The sequence below is a fragment of the Xenopus laevis genome, chromosome 9_10S (assembly GCF_017654675.1).
Source record: "Xenopus laevis strain J_2021 chromosome 9_10S, Xenopus_laevis_v10.1, whole genome shotgun sequence".
NCBI lineage: Eukaryota > Metazoa > Chordata > Amphibia > Anura > Pipidae > Xenopus > Xenopus laevis.
The window spans coordinates 46,575,828-46,603,508 of record NC_054388.1 but is presented as its reverse complement, the minus strand read 5'-3'; the positions used below and the strand labels follow the sequence as shown (position 1 = coordinate 46,603,508).

Below are 27,681 nucleotides of genomic sequence, written 5' to 3'. Positions count from 1 at the left end.
ATTATTTGAGTTACTTTATAGTGCCATGCTCTAAGGTGCTTCTATACTGCCATCTCTGGCAGTTATATCAAAAAGTTTGGGAACCCCTCTTAATTCTTTTGTTTTGATTATGATTGGCTGAGCTTTCAAGGTAGCAACTTCCTTTAAATATAGAACATGCCTTATGGAAACAGTAGTATTTCAGACGGCATAAAGTTTATTGGATTAACAGAAAATATGCAATATGCATCATAACAAAATTAGACAGGTGCATAAATTTGGTCACCCGAACAGCGATATTACATCAATACTTAGTTGAGGCTCCTTTAGTCGGGCATGGAGGAAATTCTGGACATTACAAGTAATCCAGGGGTCCCCAACCTTTTTTACCCGTGAGCCACATTCAAATGCAAAGAGAGTTGGGGAGCAACACAAGCCCCTATGTTGAATGACAGCCTATAGGAGGCTCTGTTTAGCAGTACACCTGGTTTTTATACAACAAAAACTTGCCTCCAAATGAGGAATTCAAAAATAAGCACCAGCTTTGAGGCCACTGAGAGCAACATCCAAGGGGTTGGGGATCAATGAAGTAATCTAACAACCTTTACAACACAGTATTCGGTCACAGTGGCACAAATCCCATCTGATACCTATTGTGGCCTCTCAAGTGTTCTTTTTAGCTTTCCTGGATGTAAGCTTTTTTATTTTTCAAAAAGAATACTTTTATAAAAGCACTGAAAGAATAAGTTCTAATTGCCAAATAACGGGGTGGGTGCACGCACACATTTATCAGGTATGGGCATAGAGGGGTGAACATTTCTACCATGTGCAAGAGAATGGAAACTGAACTACCTTTTGGTGCCTCTGGAACACCCATAGGACAAATGATCTTCCTAATGCAATATTCTGCTCGAATCGAATATGGACCAACATCTCTCCTCTTGATAATCTCAGTGGTTGTAATTTCAGTTTCAGAGGATTCTGGAATTGCACAGACACTGGTTATATACCACTTCAGAACGATGTACATACATTGCAACATCAATATTAACCCCCTTCCTCTTTTTACATTTTCCCTTATTTTACATTGTTTTTTGGTTGTGGTCCCACCTATATATTATGCATAATACATTTCCCTGATTTTACACAATTTGCTAGTCCCCAGTGTGACAAATCTGTTGGGAACAGTACTGAAATCCATCTGATTTCTATATGACCAGCTAGTCAAGAGTTAAAGGTTCTGACCACACAGGCTTCTGTGAGGACAATAGGGGGTCAGATAAGCAATATCTTTCCCCACAGGCTCCTGCAGGTCTGAGCATACCTGAGCAACGACTGATTGCCATTGCTGGTGTATTATTGTTTATCTGGAATAAACTGTTAAAAACACCATGTTTGTTTCTGTGCACTGGCACATGCTTGTCAGACTTTAATAATGGTCACACCCTGGAAATGTAAAATGTGTTTTTACTGTAATTTAATCCTACAGTGCTCCGTTCTGCAGTAGTAACCCTACCAACAGCTTAATCTACAAGCCAAGACCAGGAGCCAAAGGTTTGGAATGACCAAACTGTACATCTAAACACATATATGCACCTTTAAAAAATGATTGTATCATGACTGAACAAAACTTAGTTCCAAAAGAGAACAGACATACCTGTCCTTGTTATCCCTCCACCTGGAGGGGGCTTAGCTGCCATGTCATCCCATCTTAAACTCGCCCATAGCAAGCGCAGCATGAGACTCACACTAGCCAAAGACTTTACAGTTTGAAGGCGATACCTGCAAAAGACACACTTAGTAGGACTTTTATAGTGATTTAAAGGGGACCTGTCATCCGAAAAAAATATTCCAAATCTTATTTTTTAACATTAGTCAAGCAAAATGAACTTTAATTACACTATATAAATTATTTGAATTTTGTTTCCTTCAGTCTAGGAACTCAAGATTATAACCAGCAGGCAGGAGCCATTTTGTGGAAACTGATATTAAGACTTGCATCATCTCAAAATCTTGTTTGTGCACCAAAACCTGATGTCCATCCCCATGCCCTGGTTACACAATTAAATAGTGAAGAGAGAGGGGGAATGTGGCCAGTGCAGTGACATCTAGGAAGTGCTGAATAGGAAGTGAAAGTAATTGCATGCCCCGCCTCTATGCCTAAGGCATAGAGGAGGAGCAGGCAATATTTGATTGACAGCTGAGATTTTTAAAATAGTTTACAACAGGTATGAATGGTTTTATAAAAATATAACTTATTATACAGCTTTTTATGCCTGGTTGACAGGTCAGCTTTAAAGAGAAGCTTATTTGGACTTGCAAACTATAAATGCTTTTCATTGTAGCACAAATACTACAACATCCATTGTCTGTTTTGTAGAAAGTGTGCATGTGATATTACAGCTCACCAAAATTTATTATTTTTTACATTCCAAAATTACACCCCCATAGAGGATACAAGTGTGCCATAATGCACCGCTTATAACACACTTCTTACCTAAAAACATCAATAGCAAGGGCTGTCTGCTTACAAGTGTAAACTGTATTGCAAGTATTAGCAATCCTATTATTACCTCAGTCAGGTAAGCATTAATGTACTGAAGGCACAGTTTTGGTGGGAACATTAGGAAACAGGAGGGTAAGAAAGTGCAGTACAGAAATTGAGAAAAAACAAATAAATATCAATTCTATATATTTTCTGTGATATAGATTTGTAAAGGAATCAATAGCAGGTAAGTATTACTAACCTCCATGTAATCCCAAATGTTGGTCTGGGTGAAGGATAGGGCCAAATATCCTGCACAGGTTTGGCATTATAATTGAATCCAGGAACTTCTCGTATACCTCCCTTCCGTGAGAGTTTTTTAAGTTCATCGTTTGGCAAGACAAAAATACTCTTCTTGTTACTTTTAGTAACAAACTTTCTATAAGAAGGGAGAGCAGTCCCTGAGCGCATCTTTTTTGGCTTGGTGAATTTAACCAGTTTAACTTTGTCTTTTGTGGAATATTCTTTGCTCACAGTTACAGAGGACAAAATGGTCCGACCAGCAGTGGTCAGTGAATCTGTAACAGTTGTGCTCATATTGACTTTATTCTGCTCCTTTACAGACACCACTTCAGTAACAGTGTTTGGATCGGGGGCAGATATTTTTGTCATAGTAGTGGTTTTGGTTATACTGGAAACAGAGGTATTTTCCGTGGATGAAACAACGGTTGTCCCTGTTCTGTTAGAAGACTGACAAGACATCTCAACAACTGTCTTAGATACAGACATGGTTGATGTTGTGGTAACTTGGGTTACAACAGTTGTGATTTGATTTTCCCCACTGGAATCTGTGTGCACACCATTATGGTCTGCAAAATCACTGCTCAAACTAGAATCTTCTTCTTCCCCTAACGTGAAAGCAGAAAGGCTTGTTTTTTGCAGCTCTTCAGATTCCCTGGTTTCTTTGGCACCAAGCAAACTGTCCCTTGGGCCTGAAGATGTAGAGTTTTTTCCAGTAAAATCAAGAGATTTTTCCTTAAACTTTTCCTCACCAACATTCAACATTTCTTTTAATTCACCATCAAAAAATCTAGAAGGTTTGTCTTCTGCATCTTCAGTGCTAATGTCCCCGTTCATAAGAGGTTTTCCTGTGTGTTCCCTTGATTTAACATCGTGTTCAGAGAAAATTTTTGAGATGTTGTTTGCTTTTGGCTCAATCCCCCGAACGCTCCTAATCTCAGCCTCTATATCACTGGCTAAGCACTCATTAGAATTCACATCTTTTCCATTGACCTGAGATACTGCAATTTCCTCTGTCTGATTTTTCTGTATTACAGGTTTGTCCTTATTGCAGTGTTGGTCTTTCTCACTGGTATGGTCCAAAGAGTTAACAATATCATGCTGATCCAGTTTCTCATCTTTACCTGGCTGGTCTCCATTAGCAGTGAGGTTTTGAGATTCTAATAAATCATTAGATTTTTTCTTGCTGGCCACAGATTTCAAAAAAGGTATTTCTTCTGCTAAAATCTCCGATTTTGCAAATTCAGTTTTGATGTTTTCATCCTTGCTACTCCAGTCATCGGATAAATGACTTCCCTCACTGCTGTGTGTTAAATTACAATCCGTCTCCTCCTCCCCAACTAGGGAGTTTGGCTTTTCAGTTAAATGCTCCACTGTCTGACACTTGATTTCAGCTGCTTCTTTATTGGGCAAACTGCTTTGAGGACAGTCTTGGTCTCCTGTATTATGTGCAGGTACTAGTGGAGAAGACTGTACACTGCTAGTTATTGCATCATTTCCCACAGAGAAACTTCCAGAAGAGTCTTTTTTTAATCCTTCACTTTCTGAAGCAATTACCCCTGTTTGCCTGAGATTTTCTGACTTTGAAGAATTGAATTCAGCTGCCTGTGCTGACCATTGAGCTTCTGAGCATCTTTCCTTTTCTTCCCTTTGTATTACATTAGCTTTGTTTTCAATACACTCTGTTCTTTGCTGGCTCTCCAGACTTGGAACAGATAAGGAATTGCTTTTTCTGGCCTCAACTTCAGGGAGGATACCCGAGGAAAGTGTGTTGGGTTTAGCACCATCGGTATCAGCACAGTTCTCATTAGATTTTAGTATTTCTGTCTTGTCTAAGCTACCACCATGCGTAGCTAACATCTCATTACCTTGGTTGCTGGGTAACTTGCTGCTATTGGAAATGCTTTGAGTTTGAGAGTGTGAAATACTTGTGCCATTTTTGGCAGCATGCTCCAGTTTTAATTTTTCGATCCTCTGTTTTTCTTCCAGTGTAAACTGCTTGATACGCCTTTCAAGTAGTCCATCTAACCTTGATGTTTTTACTTTCTTTTTATACCACGTTCTGGCCTGGAAGCCCTCACTAACATTGATTAAATCTGCATCAGGAAAAGTCTCTTCCTCTTTCTTACAAGATTTAGATTTGGTTTTGTCCACTTCCATTGGCTCTTCTTTAATTGTATTATTGCTTTCACAATGTAGGTCTTCATGATCTGTAAAGAAATATTACTTGTTTGCATTTATTATTATATAAGTATAGTTGCAGGGCTCAGCAAAATAACAAAACAGCAGACAATGGAGGCAGAATGAATGAGAAAAGTAGATGCAAAATGTGTTTTTTCTTCCTGGGAAGGGACCATACTGCAAGAGAGTATACAATGATTTCTTTTTCACACACAGACAGACAGAGGAAGACCTTGGGAGAAAGTTAGATGCAGGCTAATTTTAAAGATGGGAGTTGTGCAGGTCTAAAAATAATGGGTCAAAAGAAGAGCCAAAGGAAAAAAAAGGGACACAGTGGTAATGAAGGGGTTACTGCTGCTAACCAACACTTAAAGATATATTATATTTAACAATAAAGAAAGATCCGTTTTTCTGTTATTTTAAGAGGGTGGAAAGGGAAATTTATTCATTTATGAGAGAAGATTGCAAGATGGTTTGGGGTAAACTTAAAGGTGATAAGTGTACATCTAAAAATTTAAGTAAGACACTGAACAGAGGGAGAGGCGTGTGTTTTGAAGAAAAAAGCAAATAGATTAAGATAATTGTCACTTTTGGCAAGGGGGGTGGGGTAAATTGAGTTGTTTTTTTGTTTTGTTTTTTTTGTTTTTTTAGAACAGAAGGCAGAAAAGAGATACAGAAATTATAAATTTGCAGGGCAATGGGATGTATTTTTTATGTGAGAGTTCACTTGCCAATCCAAATCTACATAATGCATTTTTCTTTAAAGGACACTGTATACACAGATTTAAAAAAGTGCCTAGAGAAAACATTAACATGATGTGAAATACTGAAAATATCAATATGTAACTGCACTGCAAAACACAAAAGTTATACATTTTATGTGCTAATCCATGGCAAACAAAACACTGGGTCTGTTTCCACTATTAACTTTCCTTTCATGAATACACATATCCTACCTGCTGCATCCTTTGAACGAAACAAAAGAGCAGATTGATCTATAGAAACAACTTGCATAAAAAACCACATCCAAATACCGATTTGCATAAAGCTTTTGGCACAGAGCACAAAGACTGGACACAGACCAAGCCTACCTTTGTCACCTGTAGGTGTGCAATCAACTTCCATCTTCTCTTTTTTTTCACTCTCCTCTTTTTTCATTTGGTCCTTTGAATCCACTGGATTGGGTATGCCTTTGGAATTTTCCTTTAGCCCATTCTCAGACTCCTCAAGATTTACATGGTCCTCTACTTTAACCTTTGCCAGGCTGTGCCTTTCGTCTAATGATGGAAGACTTTCAGCCTTCTCTCTGCCCTTAACTGAGTTGAAAATATATCAGAAGAAAGAAATATTACTGCTTGCTACAGCAGAACTTTGTTCCCTGGCCATGAATTAAAGGACTTCACAATGACACAAACAAATTACTACACAAAGAGCAAGAGCCCTTAATAAGTATAGTCCAATAAACAAATTACAACACAAAGAGCAAGCGAGCTTAATATGCAATCAAAGCTATCTGTGGTACAAGGAAGCAGAAAAAGTAGTCACTCACCAAGGTGCTTCTTATAGAAGACGTTTGTGTTTCCGGGAAAACGAGAAACAAACCTAGATACGTGTGTTTTACTGATCCAGCACCAGCCTCCATAGCCAGTGACTCTGTACTCCTCTCCTTTTTGTTTCCAAACCTAATTGGTAAAGGTAATGTGCCGATTAGGATTCCTAATCTTTCAATGAAACACAAACCCAAAGTGTAGAAGATGCAGATGAACTATAAAAGTAAGACATTTCTGGTGATTGAGACAATATATCTCTCACCACCCCACTGTTGTGCTCATTTTACAATTAATGAATGCAACACAGATCACCAATATGAGACCAACAAAGCAAAAAGAATGTCCTGCTGCAGTACCTGGTGTTTCACAGGGAATGAGTACTTCACCCATGTTGCCTGCTGCATACTCTCCTCTTCCTCTTGCTTTCTCTCTTTTTTCTTAACCTTGTCTTTTTCTTCCCTCTCCAGAGAGGTCATTCTACGTAACCTAAAAAGGAAGAAAAAAAAATACAGATATATTTAATTGCAAAAGGCAAAGTACAAATAATCTAGAGCTGTTTAGATTTGTTTTTCTAGTCAAGCAAACTACCATAATACTAATACATATATTTTAGCTGCGAGAATGCATACTAAGCAGTAGGTGGCACCTCTGATATAAAGAAGCTCTCAGAGTGTTGCCTTTAACTATAATCAGATGCAACATAGTTGCAGTCTCTACCCCATAACAGAGAGGAAGGATGGTTCAATATACAATCAGAAAGATGACCAGGTAGGCAGCAGTTAAAGGAAATAAAGTTCTGCAGTCAGATCTTTTCTTACCTTGTGTGGCCTAAACAATCCCTCCATATTGGTAGTATGACAACAGGTTTAATTGCACACTCCAGGATTGCTATGGCAAGTGCAAATTCTCTGGGTTTGCTACACATCTGAACTGCCTTTATCCAATTTGACCTAAATAAAAAAAAACAAAACAGTATAACAGTGATAATCCAAAAAATGCAGAGACTTTTCAGGAGTTATGTTTGTTTGTTTGTTTAACATTTAACCATGGATGCTCATCCAGTAAAGGCATTACCTGTGAGAGGCCCAGTTAGGGTGAAGGAAAGATGCTGGGATATTATTTTCGAGTTGCACTATGGTCAGTCTCAGTGTGGAGACGGTCAGTACCTTGGACCCATGCACAGACCCATTCCACTTGAATTCGCCCAGGGGTGACACGCAGAACTTGTGTGACAAGTGTCTTCTTTTGTCATGGTCTTCCCTGTGCTGGTGTTTGTTCAGTGCAAAAGAATTGGTGGTGTACTGGTTGTGATATACTCTGTATTTGCCCTCTTGGCCCAGTTTGAAATAATGGCTCAGGGTGCCCCTGATGATCACTTCCTTCCTGGCACTCAGGCGGGAAATTTCACCTTGAGAGTTAACCACCAGAACCTGTAAGAGCAAAAAAAGAGCAAATTAATAGAGTAAAACAATGCTGTTAACAAAGGCCAACTCAACTACAGCTACTTTCCTACATATGACTTTATATTCATGACAACTAAATGGAGGGAAGGGGAAATGGAAGTAACTGTGCTCTATTCAGGATAAGGAAAGACATGGGGAAACCATGCTACCAGCCCTAAATGTCTACAGCTAGTCAGGCCTCTAGAGACAGTACAACAAATCTTCACTTGTTCTGAACCACTGGCTACAGGCAGAGACAAAGTATGGGAGTAATTGTTACAGGGATATATTGCAATGATCAAACCCAAAGCTGCAACTCTACAATAATCTCAGCACTTTCCTTTTACACTGAGAACACAATGGACTACACAATAAAAAGGCAAATAATGCCAGTTTCCTATCACTAATAACAAACTTTAAATAAGAAAAAAAAACATGAATGAGTGTAATATTGAGTGGATAAAAATACTGCAGCCAGAAACCAAGGCTCCATGTGAAGGCATGCAAATAAGAAGGCAAATGCCAAGCTGAATTCAAGTTTCTTTAGAGTCAAACCTCGATTCTGAATGGATCCTTCACCAGTTATACCAGTTTCTTGGATATATTTTGGAATGGTCTAAGTGCCACCAGAAAGAAGGAGGCTAAGCCAAGCGGCAGAGAAAAGGTTTACCCAATAACAACTAAAAAAAAAAAATCAAAAGGGCAGGTTAGGAGTCAAAGGAGTGCAGCTTGGTCCACACGTGGCCCATTCAAACACAAACCTCTCTGCCTTCCTTAAAAATCTTATTTGCTTCATGGGTTGCAGATGAAACCTGATGGTTCTTCAGCAGACTTAACTTGCTGTCTGGGTTCCTTAATCTGGTCACCATGCGTGAGGAGGATGCTTTCCCTGTGCCCAAAGAATCGCCATGCTCAGAGTTGATCTTCTCTGATTTTACTTCTGTCGGTGCTGAGAAAGAAAAGTGATACCTTAAAGCAGAGGTCCCCAACCTTTTTTTTACCTGTGAGCCACACTTAAATGTAAAAAATGTTATAGCGCAACATATTACAAAAAATGTAAAGGGGTGCAAAATATTGGATTTGATTGACTACTGGTAGCCCCTAAGTGGAGTTGCAGCCTACAGGAGGCTTTGTTAGGCAGTACACATACAATTATTATGCAATTAAAGCTTGCCTTTAAGTCAGAAATTCAAAAAGAAACACCTGTGTTCAGGCCACTGGGAGCAACATCCAAGGGTTCGGAGAGCAACATGTTGCTCACGAGCCACTGGTTGGGGATCACTGCCTTAAAGGGATACTCCTATGGGAAAATATGTTTTTTTCAAAGTGCATCAGTTAACAGTGCTGATCCAGCAGACTTCTGCACTGAAAATCTGTTTTTCAAAAGAGAAAAACTCATTTTTTTTATATTTAATTTTGAAATCTGACAGTGCAGAACAGGCACTTTCGCAAAGCCCATGCCCAGGCAAAATGACCTGAGATGGCTGCCTACACACCAATATCACAACTAAAAAAAAAAAATACACTTGCAGGGTTAGAAATGAAATTTCACATGATGGAGTGAATTATTTGGAGTGTTAACAGTGTAATTTAGAAATAATAACTACACAATAGAAATCTTGACAGAATCCCTTCAAATAAATTTGTGGCTAACATCTCTCCATGTAGAAGTGTTAAGTGGTATATCTTGGTGTGCAGCTCTCGTTATGAAACTGTAGCTTCATAATTTACAGGTTATGCCCGGTTAGTGACATTGTGTGCTTCATACAGGTTGAACATAGAAGCACTTCTGAAAGTAGGTGACAGAGACTGTATGTACTGGCTCACACAAGGATAAACATAAAGTGGTTTAAAAGGGATGTACAGGTGCTGTCATAGATGGAATATGAGCTATGTCTGGGGCTTGCACGTCTAAAGAATACTTATCTTCAGGTTACCTTTTTCATCAGGATTAGCGGAAGCAGGGCTGTGTCTGCCCTCAACATTCTCAGTGTTGTCAGTGTGTTTCCTGGGTTCATTCTTGGTGCAGGGCGAGTCCTGTGGAGCAGCACTGTTTCCATCTTCTCTGCAAGCTTGAAGAGCTGGAGAAATGTTTGTACTGGAGACTGTGTCAGGTGGATTTGCTTCATATAAGAAGGAAGATAATTTATCTACTATATTTTACAGACACAGGGGCTTATTTCATAACCAGACAAGCCATGAGATTTCAGTAGTGATTGTGACAAATAATTATGTCTTCCATAGGAAGCTAAATTCTCCTTTGCTAAAAAAAAGAATGCTGAATTTGAGACTTTTGACTATCAGGGCAATAGATATCTGAAATGGCCAGCAGGGGGCAGTATATCCTTTTAAACTCCGTAAAAGCCCTAATACAGTTCAGCTTCAGAGACTTAAAAAGCTTGATCATTTGAAAAATACAGAAGTTCATTTTTGGTGCAGTAACACTTTAATTCCTAAACCATTTTAGGCATTTTATGCTTTGACTGCTTCAGAAACTGTAGATCAATAACCCTGAAGGTTGGAAACAAAAAAAAAAAAAAAACCCAACAAACATTTTAGAGACAAATTGCTGAATGTTTAAGTGAGTACCTGGCTGAGCTGCAGAGGAAGACTTATCTGTGCCCTTTTCAGCTTCAGCCACTTTGCTGCAGTCTTCTTTTGCCCCTGGAGTTGCCACCTTTAGAGAAGCAGCAGATTCAACAGGGTTGGTGCCTAGTTCTTTAGAGACTGAGTCCTCTCGAGTAGTTTTGTCTTCAAAGGTGAAAAATACAGAATTACAGATGGAACAAAGAAATACATCTTGTAATACTACCAGCACCCTAAGGATGGCTGATGAATTAGAATTTCCAACTGCCCAAAGGTTTTCATGGCCTGTGTCTGCATTAAATGGGTTAACCATTAAATTAACTTTGTTTAATGTTGAGATTGAAACTCAGACAATCTGAACTTAGTTTTCATTTATTACTTTTTGCTTTTTTAGGTAATTTAGCTTTTTATTCAGTTTATCCAGTTTACAGATTTATCAGTTTGGTTACTAGGATACAAATTACCCTAGCAACCATGCATTGACTTGAATAAGTGAATGGAATTAGGAACTAGGGAATCTTCTGTTGGATAAAGATATGACAGACCCACCTGCTTGGGCTTTTTCCTCTGGATTTTCTGTCTCCGATTTTACTTTTTCATCCTCTGTACACTTCAGAGCTTCCCCAGCCATATTTTCTTCTGAAGATTTCTTTTCTTCCAATGAACTTTGCCTAGCCTTCATTTTCTCCATTATTTCCTCTTCAGAATGAAGAAAATATTAGCAGTAAAAGGTCTATTCATGCTGCTTAACCATAATGCAACACTATCATAAAATGTACTGCTTATGTTTGGAACAAAGAGGAAAGACTAAAAAAGACTAAAAAATTAGATAAAAGAAATGGATACAAGTACAGGTTTGGGATCCGTTACCGGGAAACCAGTTATCCAGAAAGCTCCGAATTACAGAATGGCTGTCTCCCATAGACTCTATTTGATCCAAATAATCCAAATTTTTAAAAACAATTTAATTTTTCTCTGTAGTAATAAAACTAACTTGTACTTGAACCAAACAAATATATAATGAATCCTTTTTGGAAGCAGAACAAGCCTACTGGATTTATTTAATGTTTACTGGTAGAGTTAAGGTATGAAGATCCAAATTACGGAAAGATCAGTTATCCAGCCAACCCCAGGTCCCTAGCATTCTGTATAACAGGTCCCATACCTGTACATGAGATGGGACTTTAATCAAGATATATTATCCCTGCATGCAGGTCCAGCCACAAGGAACATTACAGGAGACCCCATGTACAAGCATTCTGATCTGCATGCACTGAATCCCACTCTAGGGAATCATCTATAGAACACAAGGCAGCAACACCAAATTTATGATTCTTACCATTGGCCACAAATAGGTAGGACTTGTTGTTTCCCCGAGCTTTGTTAGTAAGTTCCTCAGTTAGATCCATGTGCCTGTGGATTTCTTCCTGCAGCTCATCTAGGGTTTTACAGAGATCTGCTTCCCAATAATTTCTATCTAGATTTTCCATCATTTCTGCTAGCTGGACCTTGGTGCTATAGTACCAGATCTTCTTGTCAATCTCAGAGTCTTCCTCTCTGCAAAAATAAATAGGAAAGTGGGTACCTTCAACTGCATATTGTACTAAGGTACTATCCAGAAAGCAGCGGTTTACACGCCATGCCTACCCTGCATGGGAATAGAAAATTCTAAGATTGCCCAATAATAACAGAAATCACAATGTAAGGTACCTAAATATGGTGATTTTATCTGCTTCTTGGTGGGGAAAATCCACCAATCCCTCTTTTCACAAAGTTAATGGAGAAAGATATATTAGAGATGTCATTGCCAAAGAAACAAAAAAAAAACCTAAATGACATGTAAGTCATTACACAATTATCCATTTGATCATAATGACATTAAGGATTTTTACACAAGTATTGATAGTGTTGTCAAACTGTAAAACTATAAACCGCTGGTGCTGCAGACTTAAATGCTAAGCAGTTCTATTACAGACTACACAGGTTTCCAAGGAGTTTATGCCTGCACTTATTACTAATTAGGGATGCACTGAATCCAGGATTCAGTTTGGGATTCGGCCTTTTCAGCAGGATTCGGATTCAGCCAAATCCTTGTGCCTGGCTGAATCCTAATTTGTATATATAAATTAGGGGAAGGAAGGGAAATCATGCAATATTGTCACAAAACAAGGAAGTAAAATTTTTTTCCCAGTGTATCCTTTCCTGGCCCCTAATTTGCATATGCAAATTAGGATTTGGTTCAGTATTCGGCAAAACGAAGGATTCGGCTGAATCCCAAATAGTGGATTGGGTGCATCCCTATCAGAAACTTGGCTAACCTGAGAGGGAAGTGAAGGCTGCCTTTGCTTGTGTGCCTGCAGGGCTGTGATTGGCTATCACCCTTATACTGTGCTTCTGACATTCTCACTCATTTGAAACACTGACAGGAACCATAGCAGATCTATGGGGGGCTGAAATAAAAAAAGGTGATTTATAAAGTGAACAATAATTTAATGATAATTTTTTTTAGCCCACAGTAAAAGCATCAGCATATGTTATTTATTATTGCCTAAAATATTTGGGGGGTTTTCAGTTATTCTATATGTATCCTTTAAAAACCATACAGTTAGCCCCCAAATCTGGCCAACATGTTTGAATCAGTCAAAATGCTGTGTGTGCAGTGAACAAATGCTGAGCAAGAAGAAAATGATAACTGAACCCTGGAAGGCTATGCCACTTCAACAGCTACAAAAAAGGTGCGTAACGTGGTCACATGCTTTGTCGCAGGTGAGGCAGTTACCTTCCCCTTTGTATTCAATCAAATCAATGCATGTTATACACTGTATTTGTGGCGGGAAGACAGTTTGGGAAGATTAGTCGCCCGAAGACGAGGCAATACACACAGTTTGTTTTGTGCCCTGCACTTGCAACAAAATGTCAAAATACCTTTGCATTGGCATCAGTGAGAATTTTGGCAAGTAAAACATCTGAATTAAAAAGGTGAAAAAAAAACCCTACCATGTGTAATTTCCCTTATGGTTAAAACAATAAAGTACAGGTATGGGATCCATTATCAGGGAACCATTTATCCAGAAAGCTCCGAATTACCAGTCTCCCATAGACTCCATTTCAGTGAAACAATCCAAATTTTTAAAAATGGTTTCCTTTTTCTCTGTAATAGTAAAACAGTAGCTTGTACTTGATCCAAACTAAGATATAATGAATCCTTAATGGAAGCAAAACCAGCCTATTGGGTTTATTTAATGTTTACATGATTTTCTAGTAGACTTAAGGTATGAAGATCCAAATTACAGGGAGATCCATTATCCGGAATACCCCCGGTCCCAAGCATTCTGGATAACAGGTCCCATACCTGTATTACATTTAATTCTACTTTATTAGTTTAATTTCTAATGAATAGAGATTTTGACAGGTGGTTCTTGCCATAAAAATGTTGAACTGTGTATTCTCAACCGGTCCCTATGCTTTATTGCTTTACTGCAGTTTACAGAAAGGGACACATTATACCTTATAATACATGAGTGATACTCAGAGTTCCCTGTATAACTCAGCCTGCAGCCTTGTGCCTTTATATGGTCACAGAACAACCCCTCTGACTTCTAATATCCTTATAATTTACAGTAGGGGTAGATTATCTATTAAAAAACTGCAGCCATGTGCCTTTATACTGTATGTTCACAGAACCACAAGTGAAGTCTTGACTTTAATTTTCAACTCCCAGCCCTGTTATGAATAAGTACATATTTCAAATATAGATGAGCAACTCTTAATATTTATTATGGAAGCAAATAGTAACTGTCTATTTCCCCCTTCATTTCAGGAAAATGTAGGTTAATGCATTGTTTATAATCAGTTTCTGAACCACACGTAAACCCATGGTGGAAATAATTCTCATACAAATAAACAGAGGGCGATTGAGATTTAGTGTGTATTGTTGTCCACTTTAAGATGAGAAAAGGGCTTGGGTGATAAATTGAATTTTCAGCCTTTACCCTAAAGGGGTAATACATATATAAAAATGCAAAATTCTGCCTTGAAAAATCAAAGCTCATGATTTTTACAACTGAAACTGTTCCTCTTGCAGATGATACTACTGGAGAAAGAATTCTATGACACTGCTGCCCAACAAAACAGAGTCTAGAAAAGCAATTTAGTATTCCACGTACCATTATCAATGTACAAATGTCGGCATGCTATTGAAAATTCAGTGAATTAAAGGAATTGAACAGTATCAAAATAAAAACTGGGTAAATAAAAAATGTTTCTAATACAGTTAGTTAGCCAAAATTGTATGTATAAAGGCTGGAGTGACTGGATGTCTAACATAACAGCCAGAACACTACTTCCTGCTTTGGTTTCCACTGATTGGTTTCCACTGATTGGTTACCAGGCAGCAACCAATCAGTGAATTGAGGGGGGGGCACATGGGACATACCCACGTGACCTCCTTTAAGTTGCTGACTGACTCAGAGTTAGAGAGCTGAAAATAAATAGTGTTCTGTTCGACATCCAGTCAGTCTAGCCTTTAAACATTACATTTTTGGCTAACTATATTAGAAACATTTTCTATTTTGCACAGCCTATTTACCCAGGTTTTGCTTTTACACTGAACTGTTCCTTTATGGATTCAATCAGCAGCAGCTATCCCTGGGCACTAAGGAGGCAAGAGAATACTACTTACATAATGATCCGTCTGTTGAGAAACCAGTATTTCCGTCTGTTCCGGTCGTAGCCAATAGGTTCATGTCTTATATACGGTTTCGTTTTTTGGATTTCAGCAACACAGTCATTTACTCCAGGCACCTTATGTGCCACACACACCTCACACTGCCATTCATCTTCTGGAACCTCCTGTAGAGGGGGTTTAACGCACTCCAAGTGGTAGACAGCGGAGCATGTCTCACAGCAAAGCAAGTCACCGAGTTTATGACAAACCCGACAATGATCATCGTATTGGATTACCCCTTCGGACATTAATTCCTCTCGGGCCATGTTGGTAGTAAGGAACTGATCTACTAAAAAAAGAAGAACCTGTACTTTACTTTCGATTGGTCCAAAGGGGTACTCTTCTACCTCCTGGTATGGAAGCACATGATGGTATTCTTTGTCGCTCTCACAGTACACTCGCAGCACTTCTGGCCACGTCATACCATCTATTAAGTACAATGTAGAATTCACACTATCTTTAAGATCAGCAGGTCCAAAAGTTGTGTTTGACGTGTCCTCCTCACGTAGAACAGCTTTCAAAAGCGCCACATGAGTTTCTGCCATTAGCGTGCATTGTTCCAGACTTACAAGAGCGGCACAAAAGTCCTCAAAGCGGAAAGGAGAGAGGCGTAAAACAGTGCCAAAGTTCCTCAGTACTTCATAAATGGCAACCACATTCATTAAGTGCTCACTGGGCAACAGTAAGTCTTCTGAGGACTTGGGAAATTCCAGAGGAGGAATGTCTTTCTCCTCAAATATTGGGGAGCGAGGGCGATGAATTCTGGATTTCCGCCTTCCTGTGAATAAAAGTAAATATACATTGACATAAAATAAAGGAATATTTCATACTTTGACAGTCAAAATGTTAGGGTTGTCACTTTGGTGCCACCACATACAAACATATTAATTTATGTTTGGAATCTGTATGGGGTGGGGCTGCATATGGAGGACCCTCTTATTCCACCCTAATGGTTTGCTAGGCTTTAAAAAGCCAGACCCTCATGCGTTCCAATATATAAATCACAGAGAACAGAAGCAGTTCCCTTTTTTGTGTAAGCCAGGATATTGTCCAACACAAAGCCTGTGTGGGGGGAGTAAGATGCATTTTATTGGAGGGGGCTACAGAAACCTGGAGGAAGTTACATAGTTAGATTAGATACATAGTTACATAGTTAGAGTTGAAAAAAGACCAAAGTCCATCAAGTTCAACCCATCCAAATAAAACCCAGCATTCATACATACACACACTGACTCTTCCTACACTCCCGTAAACTATATATACTCATACACTAACTACAGAGTTTAGTATCACAATTGCTTTTGATATTATGTCTGTCCGAGAAATCATCCCAGCCACTCTTAAAGGCATTAACTGAATCAGCCATCACATCATCACCCGGTAGTGTATTCCACAACCTCGCTGTGAAGAACCACCTATGTTGCTTCAAATTAAAGTTCTTTTCCTCTAGTCTGAAGGGGTGGCCTCTGGTGCGATGATCTTCTTTATGGATAAAAAGGTCCCCTGCTATTTGTCTATAATGACTTATAGTGACTTATGTACTTGTAAAAGTGTAATCATGTTCCCATGTTCATAATTTAAGTCGTCCATCCCTCACCAGTTTAGTTGCACGTCTCTGCACTCTCTCTAGCTCATTTATAACTTGCTGTACTCCTGCTGCCGTGTCCACTATTTCTGATCACTTGGGGAAAAGAACAAATGAGTGTTGGATTTCAATGGCAATACTAAATATACAGGAGCAATGCAGCGTGGGCAGCTGGGAGCCTTGTTAACTTCTTTGAATGTTGCTGCTGACTGATATTAACAGGGACTAAGTAAGGCTGCAATGTTGTGTTAGGCTGTATAGCTGTTCTTTCCTGTACCTTTGCTGCTATTTGAAGGTTATTGCATTCAGTTTGGTTGCTTTTCAAAAAGTGGTCCCCATACGTTGCCAGTGAGAGCTGCTGGTTGAGCCATGCTGCAGCCACTTTGCCCTGTGTACGTTCGGGAGGTTTTAGGAAGGAATGTCCAAAAAGGGAATTAAAAAAATGGTGTGTAAGTTCACCTTTCCCTGATTGTGTTATTAATGTAGATGTTACAATATAGAAATAGTATCCATCTTGTGAGAATTTGGCTACCACACGGTGTATTTCAGCAAAGTGCATTTCCAAACCTGCAGGTCCCACAGAGTTCAATAACATGTTGTTACATTGGCGTTTCTGCTGAAAAAAACACATATACTGGCGTTTTGTGCCACATGACTCTCAAACGGCAAGTGGGAATTGCAATAGTGCGTATTCCATTATTTTCAGTAGGGCTTAATTTTATATGTATTTTTCCGTTCGTTTTTAAAAACACAACGTAAAACCGCCCCATGAGACCTTGCTCTTTAATTTAACCAGTAACCTTCTGTGTGCACAGAAGGTGCATTAGCAAAGTCAACGTAGATAACATCCACTTCCATCCCAGAATTGAGGTCCCTGCTCACCTTCTCATAAAAGGAAATTAAATAAGTCTGACTTGAATCGATCTTAACTATTCTATGAAAATGCCCCCCACCCCACTGTAATACTATTTCTATATTGTAACATCTACATCAATAACACAATCAGGGAAAGGTGAACTTACACACCATTTTTTTAATTCCCTTTTTGGACATTCCTTCCTAAAACCTCCCGAACGTACACAGGGCAAAGTGGCTGCAGCATAGCTCAACCAGCAGCTCTCACTGGCAACGTATGGGGACAATCTTTTGAAAAGCAACCTAACTGAATGCAATTAACCTTCAAATAGCAGCAAAGGTACAGGAAAGAACAGCTATACAGCCAGACAACACAACATTGCAGCCTTGTTAATATCAGTCAGCAGCAACACTCACAGAAGTTAACAAGGCTCCCAGCTGCCCACACTGCATTGCTCCTGTATATTTAGTATTGCCATTGAAATCCAACACTCATTTGTTCTTTTCTCCAAGTGATCAGAAATAGTGGACACAGCAGCAGGAGTACAGCAAGTTATTCTGTCAAAAGTGGCACAAGGAGATACCACATTGGTGTCAAGGGAAGATATTAGTGTCTTTAAATGCCCATAACAAATCCGCATTGGAGGCAAAACAATTCTATTGCGTTTAACACTTTAATTATTAGTGCATTAGTAAAAAACCCGGACCCTTAAATGCAGAGAAGCATAGCGGAGATCCCGGTTGTATTGCCTTCGGGTCGTTTCATCGACACAAATCCTGGGGGAGCATGTGCAGATGGGCCAAGTCAGGAATCTGCTTCAACTGCGCATGCGCAACTTGGCATTGAGGCCCAAAAAGACAATATGAAGTAATGGAAGATTTTCATTTAAGGGGCAGATTTTTTTTTCTTTTTTAACTAATGCACATCGTGGGGAGGGTGAGGGGACAATGCTAGTAAGTTTAGGGGGCTTTAGGGGGTTAGTTCTCCTTTAAGGTATGGAAAGACACCTTATCTGGAAAAGCGCAGTTCCTGAGCATTCTGGATGACATGTCCCATAACTCTACTTTGATGAAATATGGAAAAAAAATATTAGTATTCCACACATCTCTCCTGACACAGGCGTCCTACAGTAATACCTCTACACCATTAACAATAGGCCACAAAATCTTTTGTAACTGCAGGAGGGAAGATGATCTGGGGCGCCTCACTGAAATCTTGCCCTGAATATTTCTAAACATGAGTCAGTTCTACAACCCAGTTCCAACAACTTGACATTAAGTAACATGAAAGTGTTTTAAAATGATTAACATTTAAATTTACGGTTACCACGAACTGGTAAAAGCTGTGTGTTTTCTTCGGGAAGATTACTATAGAATTTGTGTAGCCATGGGGGCAGCCATTGAAGCTAGAAAAAGGGCACAGGTTACATAGCATATACCAGATAAGCCCTGTCCAATACAATGGTGTTTTATCTGTTATCTGCTTTGTGACCTGTGTCTTTACTCCTTTTTCTGGCTTCAATCGCTGCCCCCATGGTTACACAGCAGCTTGTTTATATAAAATATAGTTGTTTTTCTGTAGCAAAAACACCAGTTTTAACAAAGCAAAATTATGGTATATTTAAATTACTTTGACATGCATTTTCAAAGCACATAAGTTTTTAGAGCTGCTCCAGCAGAATTCTGCACCGACTATTTTTAAATATTTAATTTTGAAATCGGACATATAGCTAAACATGTCAATTTCCCAGGTGGCCTTAGTCATGTGACTTGTCCTCTGATAAACTTCAGCTACTCTTTACTGCTGCACTGCAAGTTGGAGTGATATCACGCCTCCCCCTAGCAGCTTAAAGGAACAGTAACACTAAAAAATTTAAGTGTTTTAAAGGAATTACCATATATACCCATATGTAGCCATGGGTACAACCATTTAAGCACAGGATACACTGTAGATAACATATAAGCTCTGAAGAATCCCACTGTATACTTAAGAACCTGTTATCAAAACACACTTGTTGGTTTAGGAAAAACATTGTTTACGGTAGAGTGAATTATCTGTAATGTAGACAGTGTAATTTAGAAATACAAACTATGCCATAAGAACCATGACAAAGACAATTATGGGCTTGGGGCTTATTGGATAAAGACAAACAAGGAAAGTATAAATGCCAATAGTGCACCCACAGCTACCAGAATAGTAGTTGCCTCCACTGTATAATGAAAATATTGGTCTCTGTATTAAGTGACCTCCTTCCATCATTCAGGCATTGCCATGGAAACACAGAGGAAGAAATTCACACAAAAGACCAAATATGATTAAGAAAGAGTGGAAGAATGGCTATCCCTAAGGAGAGACAGGTGACTGAGATCTTACTGTGCCACTTTAGATACCCATGCCAGTGTGCAGATGAGATGCTATGTGCCTAACATGGCCAGCAGTGACACACAGGACATTAGTGTTGCATCATTTGGATATCACTCCTGGAGAATTGTCACTATCACTTTATGCATGTAATATAACAAAAGCAGTACTGTCCAGAAGAGAGGCGGTAATATAGTAATATTGGTGCACATATAGAAGCAGCCACAGTGAATAAAGACTCTAAAGTGTGTAGGTCAGAAAATGAATGGCCACGCTAAAACTCCCAACCACATCGACCAGGCTGCATCATGCACATGGGAAAAGCACTTATTGGTACCCACACAGGGTGGATTTTGACCCCAAAAGACTCAAGTGTACATGCTTGGGCTAAAATCTGTATTGATGCATTGATGCCAAGTGTAACTCTACCCTTAGGCCTAGATTAAAGGGTGTTTTGTCTGATGCTGTTGTCCAGCAAACAAAAGAGGCAGATAAAATACCCCGGTCAGCACAGCAATTGAATGAATGAATAACATGTACTTCCATTTAATGATCAAATGAGCATTTCTGAGCAGAGGCTCGACTGGCATTGTGCTTCTCATTAAGCAGCAATGATGTAATAATAAATGTAATTACTGAAATTAAATGTTCTAATCCACTGACTACTAGCTGGTCCAGTCTTGTTGATGCTCGCATGCTCCGATTGGCTACATGTTGGCCTAGGTAGCTGTAGAGGAAATCGCACACCCACGACACCCGTCCAATATGGTAGTACCTGGTGCCCGGTGATGGAGGAATCGGCAAACCTCTCAAGTAGATACGAAAAAGCACACCGGCACACAGGATTTGAAGCTGCAGGGCGAGCCCTTGCAATTTTTTAATGCAGTGCACCTGCACTGCATTAAAAAATTGCAAGGGCTCGCCCTGCAGCTTCAAATCCTGTGTGCCGGTGTGCTTTTTCGTATCTACATGTTGGCCTAGCCCTTTAAAGGTTTTTCCACTGACTGGTTATAGGTTGGTCAGGCTTGCCAACTATCAGAAAAAAAACTTGAATAAAAAAAAAAAAAAAAAAATACAGCAATACTGCGAAGCAACTTCAGAAAGTGGAGTTTGAGGCAACTAATCTCCTTGTCTGTCAGGGTCCTTAGAAAAAGTGGAAGTCACTGCTCAGAGCCGCAGGGGCATTCCCTGGACTCCCTGGGAAGCTGAATACCACAGGTCCAGTAAAAACAGTGAAGCAAGCTTCAATTCTTTCTTTAGAATCTAACAATTACTGACCCATATTCATTTGACTGTATACTAGTGAGGCGGCCATAAGTAAATGTAGTTTCTCTCACTCTTTAAAATCTTAGGCTTATAGCACATGTATTGTTTTTTGCTCAATGTGTTTCAGCTTTTGGGCCAAGAATTACTTGTCGCCAGCAGATGGCAGGTGGGCCCAAGTCAATGCAGCGACAACAGGCAGCTCAGTGGAGCACTGCAAGATGACATATGCCAGCCAAGAACCACTACATACATCTTAGAGCCTTGGCATGGTTTGGGTTCCTGGTTCCAGTGAAACCTTAAGGCTACAGGGTACACTGGCATTCCTGGCAATTCTGTGCTTCCTACTTTGTGGAACAGTCTATGGGGGCCTTTCCCAATTCAGCACAATAATGACCCAAAGCACAAAGACAGGTCCATACGGAAGGAGTTTGTGGAAGTGGGAAAAACCTCACTGCTTAGAGCCCTGACCTCAACCCAACTAAACTGCTAAAAAAGATGTGTATGGCAGGGTAGCAAGGAGAATGCCACTGCTCTTCCCCAGAAATATTGCTGACCATCTACAGTTTGCAAAAGATCATGTGGACAAACCAGAAGGATACGGGAAGATTGTTTTGTGGACAGGTAAACCAAAATAGAATTTTTTGGCTTAAATGAGGGGCATTACATTTGGAGAAAGAAAAACACTGCATTCCACCAAAAAAACCTTATCCCATCTGTGAAACATGCTGGTGGTAGTGTTCTGGTTTGGGCCTGTGCTGCTGCATCTGGGCCTGGACGGCTTGCAATAATTGACAGAACAATGACTTCTGAACTATACCAGAGAATTAAAAAGGAGAACTTTAAGACACCTGTCCATGAAATGCATCTCAAGAGACAGCGGGTCATGCAGCAAGACAACGATCCTAAATACACAACTCAGTATACCAAAGAATGGTTAAAGCAAAATAAAGTGAATGTTCTAGAACAGCCAAGTCAAAGTCCTGACCTTAAAGGAAAACTATACCCCCAAAATGAACACTTAAGCAACAGATAGTTCATATCTTATTAAATGGCATATTAAAGAATCTTACCAAACTGGAATATATATTTAAGTAAATATTGCCCTTTTACATCTCTTGCCTTGAGCCACCATTTCGTGATGGTCTGTGTGCTGCCTCAGAGATCACCTGACCAGAAATACTACAACACTAACTGTAACAGGAAGAAGTGAGGAAGCAAAAGGCAGAACTCTGTCTGTTAATTGGCTCATGTGACCTAACATGTATGGTTTGTTGGTATGGTTGTGAGTACAGTGAATCCTACGATCCCATGGGGCAGCCCTTATTTTTTAAAATGGCAATTTTCTATTTATGATTACCCAATGGCACATACTACAAGAAAAGTATATTATTATGAAAATGGTTTATTTACATGAAGCAGGATTTTACATATGAGCTGTTTTATGCAATATCTTTTTATAGAGACCTACATTGTTTGGGGGGTATAGTTTTCCTTTAATCCAAAAGAAATGCTGTGGAAAGACCTAAAGCGAGCGATCATGTGAAGAAACCCACCAACATCCAAGAGCTGAAGCTGTTCTGTATGGAGGAATGGGCTAAACTTTCTCCAAGTCGCTATGCAGGACTTAACAGCCACCACAACATTTAGCTGCGGTTATTGCTGTACAAGAGGGTCACACCAAATACTGAGCGAAAATAAATCAATACCGATTTACTTATTTTTGCCACTTGCAGATATGTAATTGTATCATTGTTTTTCAAGAAGTACATGACCAAATATAATTTTTTCTTTAAATGGGTTTTCTTCATTTACTTTTAGGAATTGTATGAAAATCAAATTATGTTTTAGGTAATATTTATAATGTTAATGGGTTCACAAACTTTCAAGCACAACTGTAAACAGTATCAAATATAAAAATTGAAAAACCAAAGTCCCAAAACCAAGTGAGTTCTCCAATCCAGTAACGAAATAAAGGCTCTCTCCAACCTTCAAAAAAGTCAAAATCCAAAACGTGTCTCTGGTCGTTCCTCAAAAAAGAGAAAAGGGAGAAAAACAAGACAATAATAGTGTAGCGTTCTTTTCTAGAATCACACCTCCTTGTGCACCTCACCACACACTGCAGGGATTTCAGCTCGCACAAGAGAAATGCCGCTTTGATTTTAAAAGTGATTTTAAAACCGAAAACATTGTGAGTGTTATACGAATTTTATTAAAGTGTTTATAAACGTTTTCCCACACATGCCACTCTTTTGTTGTCCAAGGGAACCATTTGAAGAGCAGTTAATGTCGTGATATGTGATTTTACAAGGGCCGTCTGTGAGTATAATATATCACCAGAAGTGGGACTACAATCGTGTGGGTACTTAACTTTACCTTTCAACTTTTCTTTTCATATCTTAGCACCTACACTTTTTACTTGATGGTGTTATAAGTACACTTGGCAAACATTTCATTTCCACCTAAACAGGTCGAGGTGGGGTTAATAGCACGGATAAATGTGTGAATGTAAGCACAAGGAGGCGTGATTCTAGAAAAGAACGCTACACTATTATTGTCTTGTTTTTCTCTCTTTTCTGAGGAACGACCAGTGACACATTTTGGATTTTGACAACTGGAAACAGAACTGGAAAACGGACATCTGCTACATTGTTTCAAGAATCAGTACAGAGAGGGAAAAGCAAATCAATTGCAAATAGATTTACAAATAAGTTCAAAGGGGAACTATTGCAAAAATAAATATTTAATACAAGCTTCATCATACCGAAATAAGAAGTGTTCCAAATATAATCAATTAAAAATGCTGTGCTGTTTCTGAAATAATCAAGTTCATCTTCACTATCCCTCTCTTAGCATCTGTTTCTCTTCATTCTGTCTTCATGCAGGAGTTGGGTGTCAGACAGTTAGATCCAATATATCTTCCTTTCCTAGCAGAATTAGAACTCACTCAAATAACTGATTCAAGTACTAACAAAATAACTGCCTTTTGCACAAATCCTGCATGTAGAGAGACACGATGTCTGGTGATATTAATCGTGAGCTCTGATACATCTTCTAGGCAAAAGGAGCCCCCTATAAAATATATTGGATCTAACTGCTGCATGAAGAGAGAATGAAGAGAAACAGATGCCGAGAGAGGGATAGTGAAGATAAACTTGATTATTTTAGAAACTGTACATCATTTTTAATTGATTATATTTAGAAAACTTCTTATTTCAGTATGCTGAAGCTTAAATTAAGAACGTTTATTGGAATTACATTTTATTATAAAAATGGGGATGTTTATCCCCTTTGATGGGTCAGGAAAGGACATGAGCCAAATCCCTTAACTGCAGGACCCATGAGCAGCAGAGCACAAACTCTAGCCATTTCATGGTGATTAGCCCAAGGCAAATACCTTAAAGGAACAGTAACATCTAAAAATTAAATAGTTTTAAAGTACTTAAAAGATAATGTACTGCACTGGTACAAGTGCTGTGTTTGCTTCAGAAAGACTATTATAGTTTATATAAACAAGCTGCTGTGTAGCCATGGGGGCAGCCATTCAAGCAATGCATACACAGTAGATAACAGATAAGTGCTGAAGAATCCCATTGTATACTACAGATCTTATCTGTTATCTGCTATGTATCCTGTGCCTTTTCTCCAGCTTTGAATGGCTGCCCCCATGGCTACCAAGCAGTTTGTGTATATAAACTATAGTAGGCTTTCTAAAGCAACACAAGGGGTTTTAGGCTAGTTGAAATATTCCATGACAATACCATAACGGGGACCTCTGCATTTAAAGCAATTTAGCAATCAGGTAGGAAGATGCCGAATCCACCCCCCCCCCTGAATCCCTTGTGTCTCATAGCAGCAGACGGCAGCCTTATAGTTGGCTAGAGTGCAGACAAACAAAATTAGTCCTCAGGTTTTACTTTTTGTGGGTTTTGAAACATTTACATTTTTAGGATTCGATACTTTAGTAACCAGGCAGTAGTTTGTAAAACAGAAAGGCAAATGAAAAACAGGCGTTAGAGGGAAGGGAAAAGCTTACAGAATTTATAAAATTCTAAAACTGAATTGGGAAGAGCTTATGCGCTTCAAAGAAGAGAACTGGAAGATCTGCAGCAGGACAGCTCCCTCTGCCACAAAGGTTAAATTTAAGATGAGGTATCTACGTGTGGCTGAGGAAAGTGAGCAGGGCCCAGTTGTGAGACACCGAGTACTAGAGATGCTTGTGACAGTCCCACACACCTGCAACAGGTGGCATCTGATCCCAACAAGCGTGTTGCCCAATAGTCTCAGCTGCATAATGTGTAACACTTCCCTTGTCACATACACATATATGTCACAAAGCACTGCGTATCTTGTCGGCGCTATATAAATAAATGATGATGATGATACTCCTTCCCCCCAGGTACCTGATTGGAGATAAGACTGAATTCAGTAAACTGGCAACAACTGCGCAGTGCGTAATGAGTAGTAAAAGCTATTTGTAGTTTTAATACAAAGAAAATCCTGAGTGGAGCTACAACCTACAATTATTACACATATTTAATAAGTACTCAAGAGGTGGCACTGGTCTGTGGCACACATCTATAAATATACACGAGTGACTGCCAGGAACTTCTCTGAGGCATTTTATAAGCCTTGTGTGTCCTGTGAAATGAGATGTGCCATGGTCCCTGCCAATAAATTTTCCCGAAAAAACAGCCCTTTCACTTCAAAGGGCAATATCAAACTTTATCTGGGCAGGAAAGAGACCCAGAATTAATAGTGTCAATCATGACCAAGCTGAAATCCCTAGGAGGACTGGGAGTCCCACATATATATAGGTACTACTTGGCCAGTAGATTGGAGGCCATGATTCACAAACACGCTCCTACAGAGGAACCATGGAAAAAAATTGAAGAACACTTCACAGCATCCATGCAACAAGCACATTTATTCTGGGTTCCTAAGGCAAATAGGGATATTCCTAGAGGATATTCCTAGAGGTCTTTAACCCCCCTCACAACAAGCACTGGACCTATGGGACTCGGTAGCCATTAGGATGAAACTAAGCACACATAACACTAGACACAGAACTATATTTTGCAACAAGAGCTTCCCACCAGGAATCAAAACCCAGAACGCTCAAACCAAGAACTCCTTTGAAACAATTTGCTTCAAACGCTCCTACCCAGCACACTTGATATCACTACTATACAGACAACTTTCATCAGATACCACGGATATGCATCAACCTTACATGGCAAAGTGGGAAACAGACTTAGATCTTACAATATCAGATAAGACCTGGTCATATATTTGGGAAGCAGCCAAAAAAACTTTCATATGCGTAACCCCCAACGAAAGAGCATATAAAATCATATTTTGTTGGTACTACACCCCAACACACATCAGCAAATTTAGCGGTAATCCAGAACACACCACTTGCTTCAGAGGATGTGGGGAACAGGGATCCTTCCTACACATGTGGTGGTCTTGCGAGGTGGCCCAAAAATTCTGGAAAATGGTAGCTTCTCTGCTCTCCGAGGTTCTACGTAGCACGGTTCAGGCAACCCCGCACACATTTCTCTTAGGCATGAAAATCCAGTCTGTAAATTCTAAACCTTCTCACAAATTAGCTACACATATCCTGACAGCAGCAAGATCTCTTCTAGCAGCACATTGGAAAAGACCGCAACTACCAGGTCGACAACCACTAATAGCCAAAGTAAACTGGACCCGAGTGATGGAAATGATCAGAGACAAATTGTTGGATAGGAGCTACGAAGGGGAGCTGGAGTGGTATCCGTGGGCTCAATACCTGGACGGAATTCGAACTGATTCTAATAACGATCCTAGAACTCCCTGAGAGGTACAACAGAGGAGAGGATGTCTGGTAACAATAAACTTTAGCTACCGTAACTATGTCACCCTTCTATGTCTTCCCCCTGTCTCCTCCTTTTACACTTTCCCTCCGAGATCCCCCCCCAATGTCATCATACTCCCAGCTGCAAATTAATGGCGCTGATACAGAATATCCTAAGTGGTCACTAGAGGTGACCGACCGTGTAGGGTCATACCTAAGGTACGCATACAATAACCAGACTAGGACATGCATGCAGCTGGATGCTTGTAATTTATTGCATTTATTATTTGTTACATTGAAAAACAATAAAAGTTTCAAATATTCAAAACAAATGAGATGTGCCATGGGAGCTAATAAAGAATAATACAATATAGTTGCCTGGTTAGTTAGCTTTGGATCAGTGGGTATAAAACAATAACAGCTCACGGAGAAATCCATGACAAACGCACAGCACTATAATCTAATGAAGCACAAATCAAGACAACCACCCTGCAATTATTTCTGCACATGTGGAACTGAGGGATGGTA

At 39.4% G+C, this 27,681-nt stretch overlaps 1 protein-coding gene across 9 annotated transcripts in view; it reads right to left on the bottom strand.

Annotated features, from left to right (window-relative positions):
- Positions 1 to 27,681, bottom strand: part of bptf.S (bromodomain PHD finger transcription factor S homeolog) — a 65,457-nt gene that overhangs the window by 36,136 nt on the left and 1,640 nt on the right. For 7 of the 9 annotated variants that reach the window (XM_018237648.2, XM_018237653.2, XM_018237650.2 and 4 more), the window contains exons 2-15: positions 15,205 to 16,027; positions 11,863 to 12,080; positions 11,073 to 11,222; positions 10,527 to 10,688; positions 9,875 to 10,060; positions 8,699 to 8,886; positions 7,570 to 7,925; positions 7,314 to 7,445; positions 6,852 to 6,981; positions 6,495 to 6,627; positions 6,037 to 6,261; positions 2,727 to 4,974; positions 1,637 to 1,761; positions 832 to 960 (exon numbers count right to left, since the gene is read on the bottom strand). In XM_018237648.2, the coding sequence (XP_018093137.1) occupies positions 832 to 960; positions 1,637 to 1,761; positions 2,727 to 4,974; positions 6,037 to 6,261; positions 6,495 to 6,627; positions 6,852 to 6,981; positions 7,314 to 7,445; positions 7,570 to 7,925; positions 8,699 to 8,886; positions 9,875 to 10,060; positions 10,527 to 10,688; positions 11,073 to 11,222; positions 11,863 to 12,080; positions 15,205 to 16,027 (5,205 nt within the window). The remainder of the gene's footprint in view (positions 1 to 831; positions 961 to 1,636; positions 1,762 to 2,726; positions 4,975 to 6,036; positions 6,262 to 6,494; positions 6,628 to 6,851; positions 6,982 to 7,313; positions 7,446 to 7,569; positions 7,926 to 8,698; positions 8,887 to 9,874; positions 10,061 to 10,526; positions 10,689 to 11,072; positions 11,223 to 11,862; positions 12,081 to 15,204; positions 16,028 to 27,681) is intronic. The other 2 variants (XM_018237651.2, XM_018237652.2) reach the window with 2 other exon arrangements.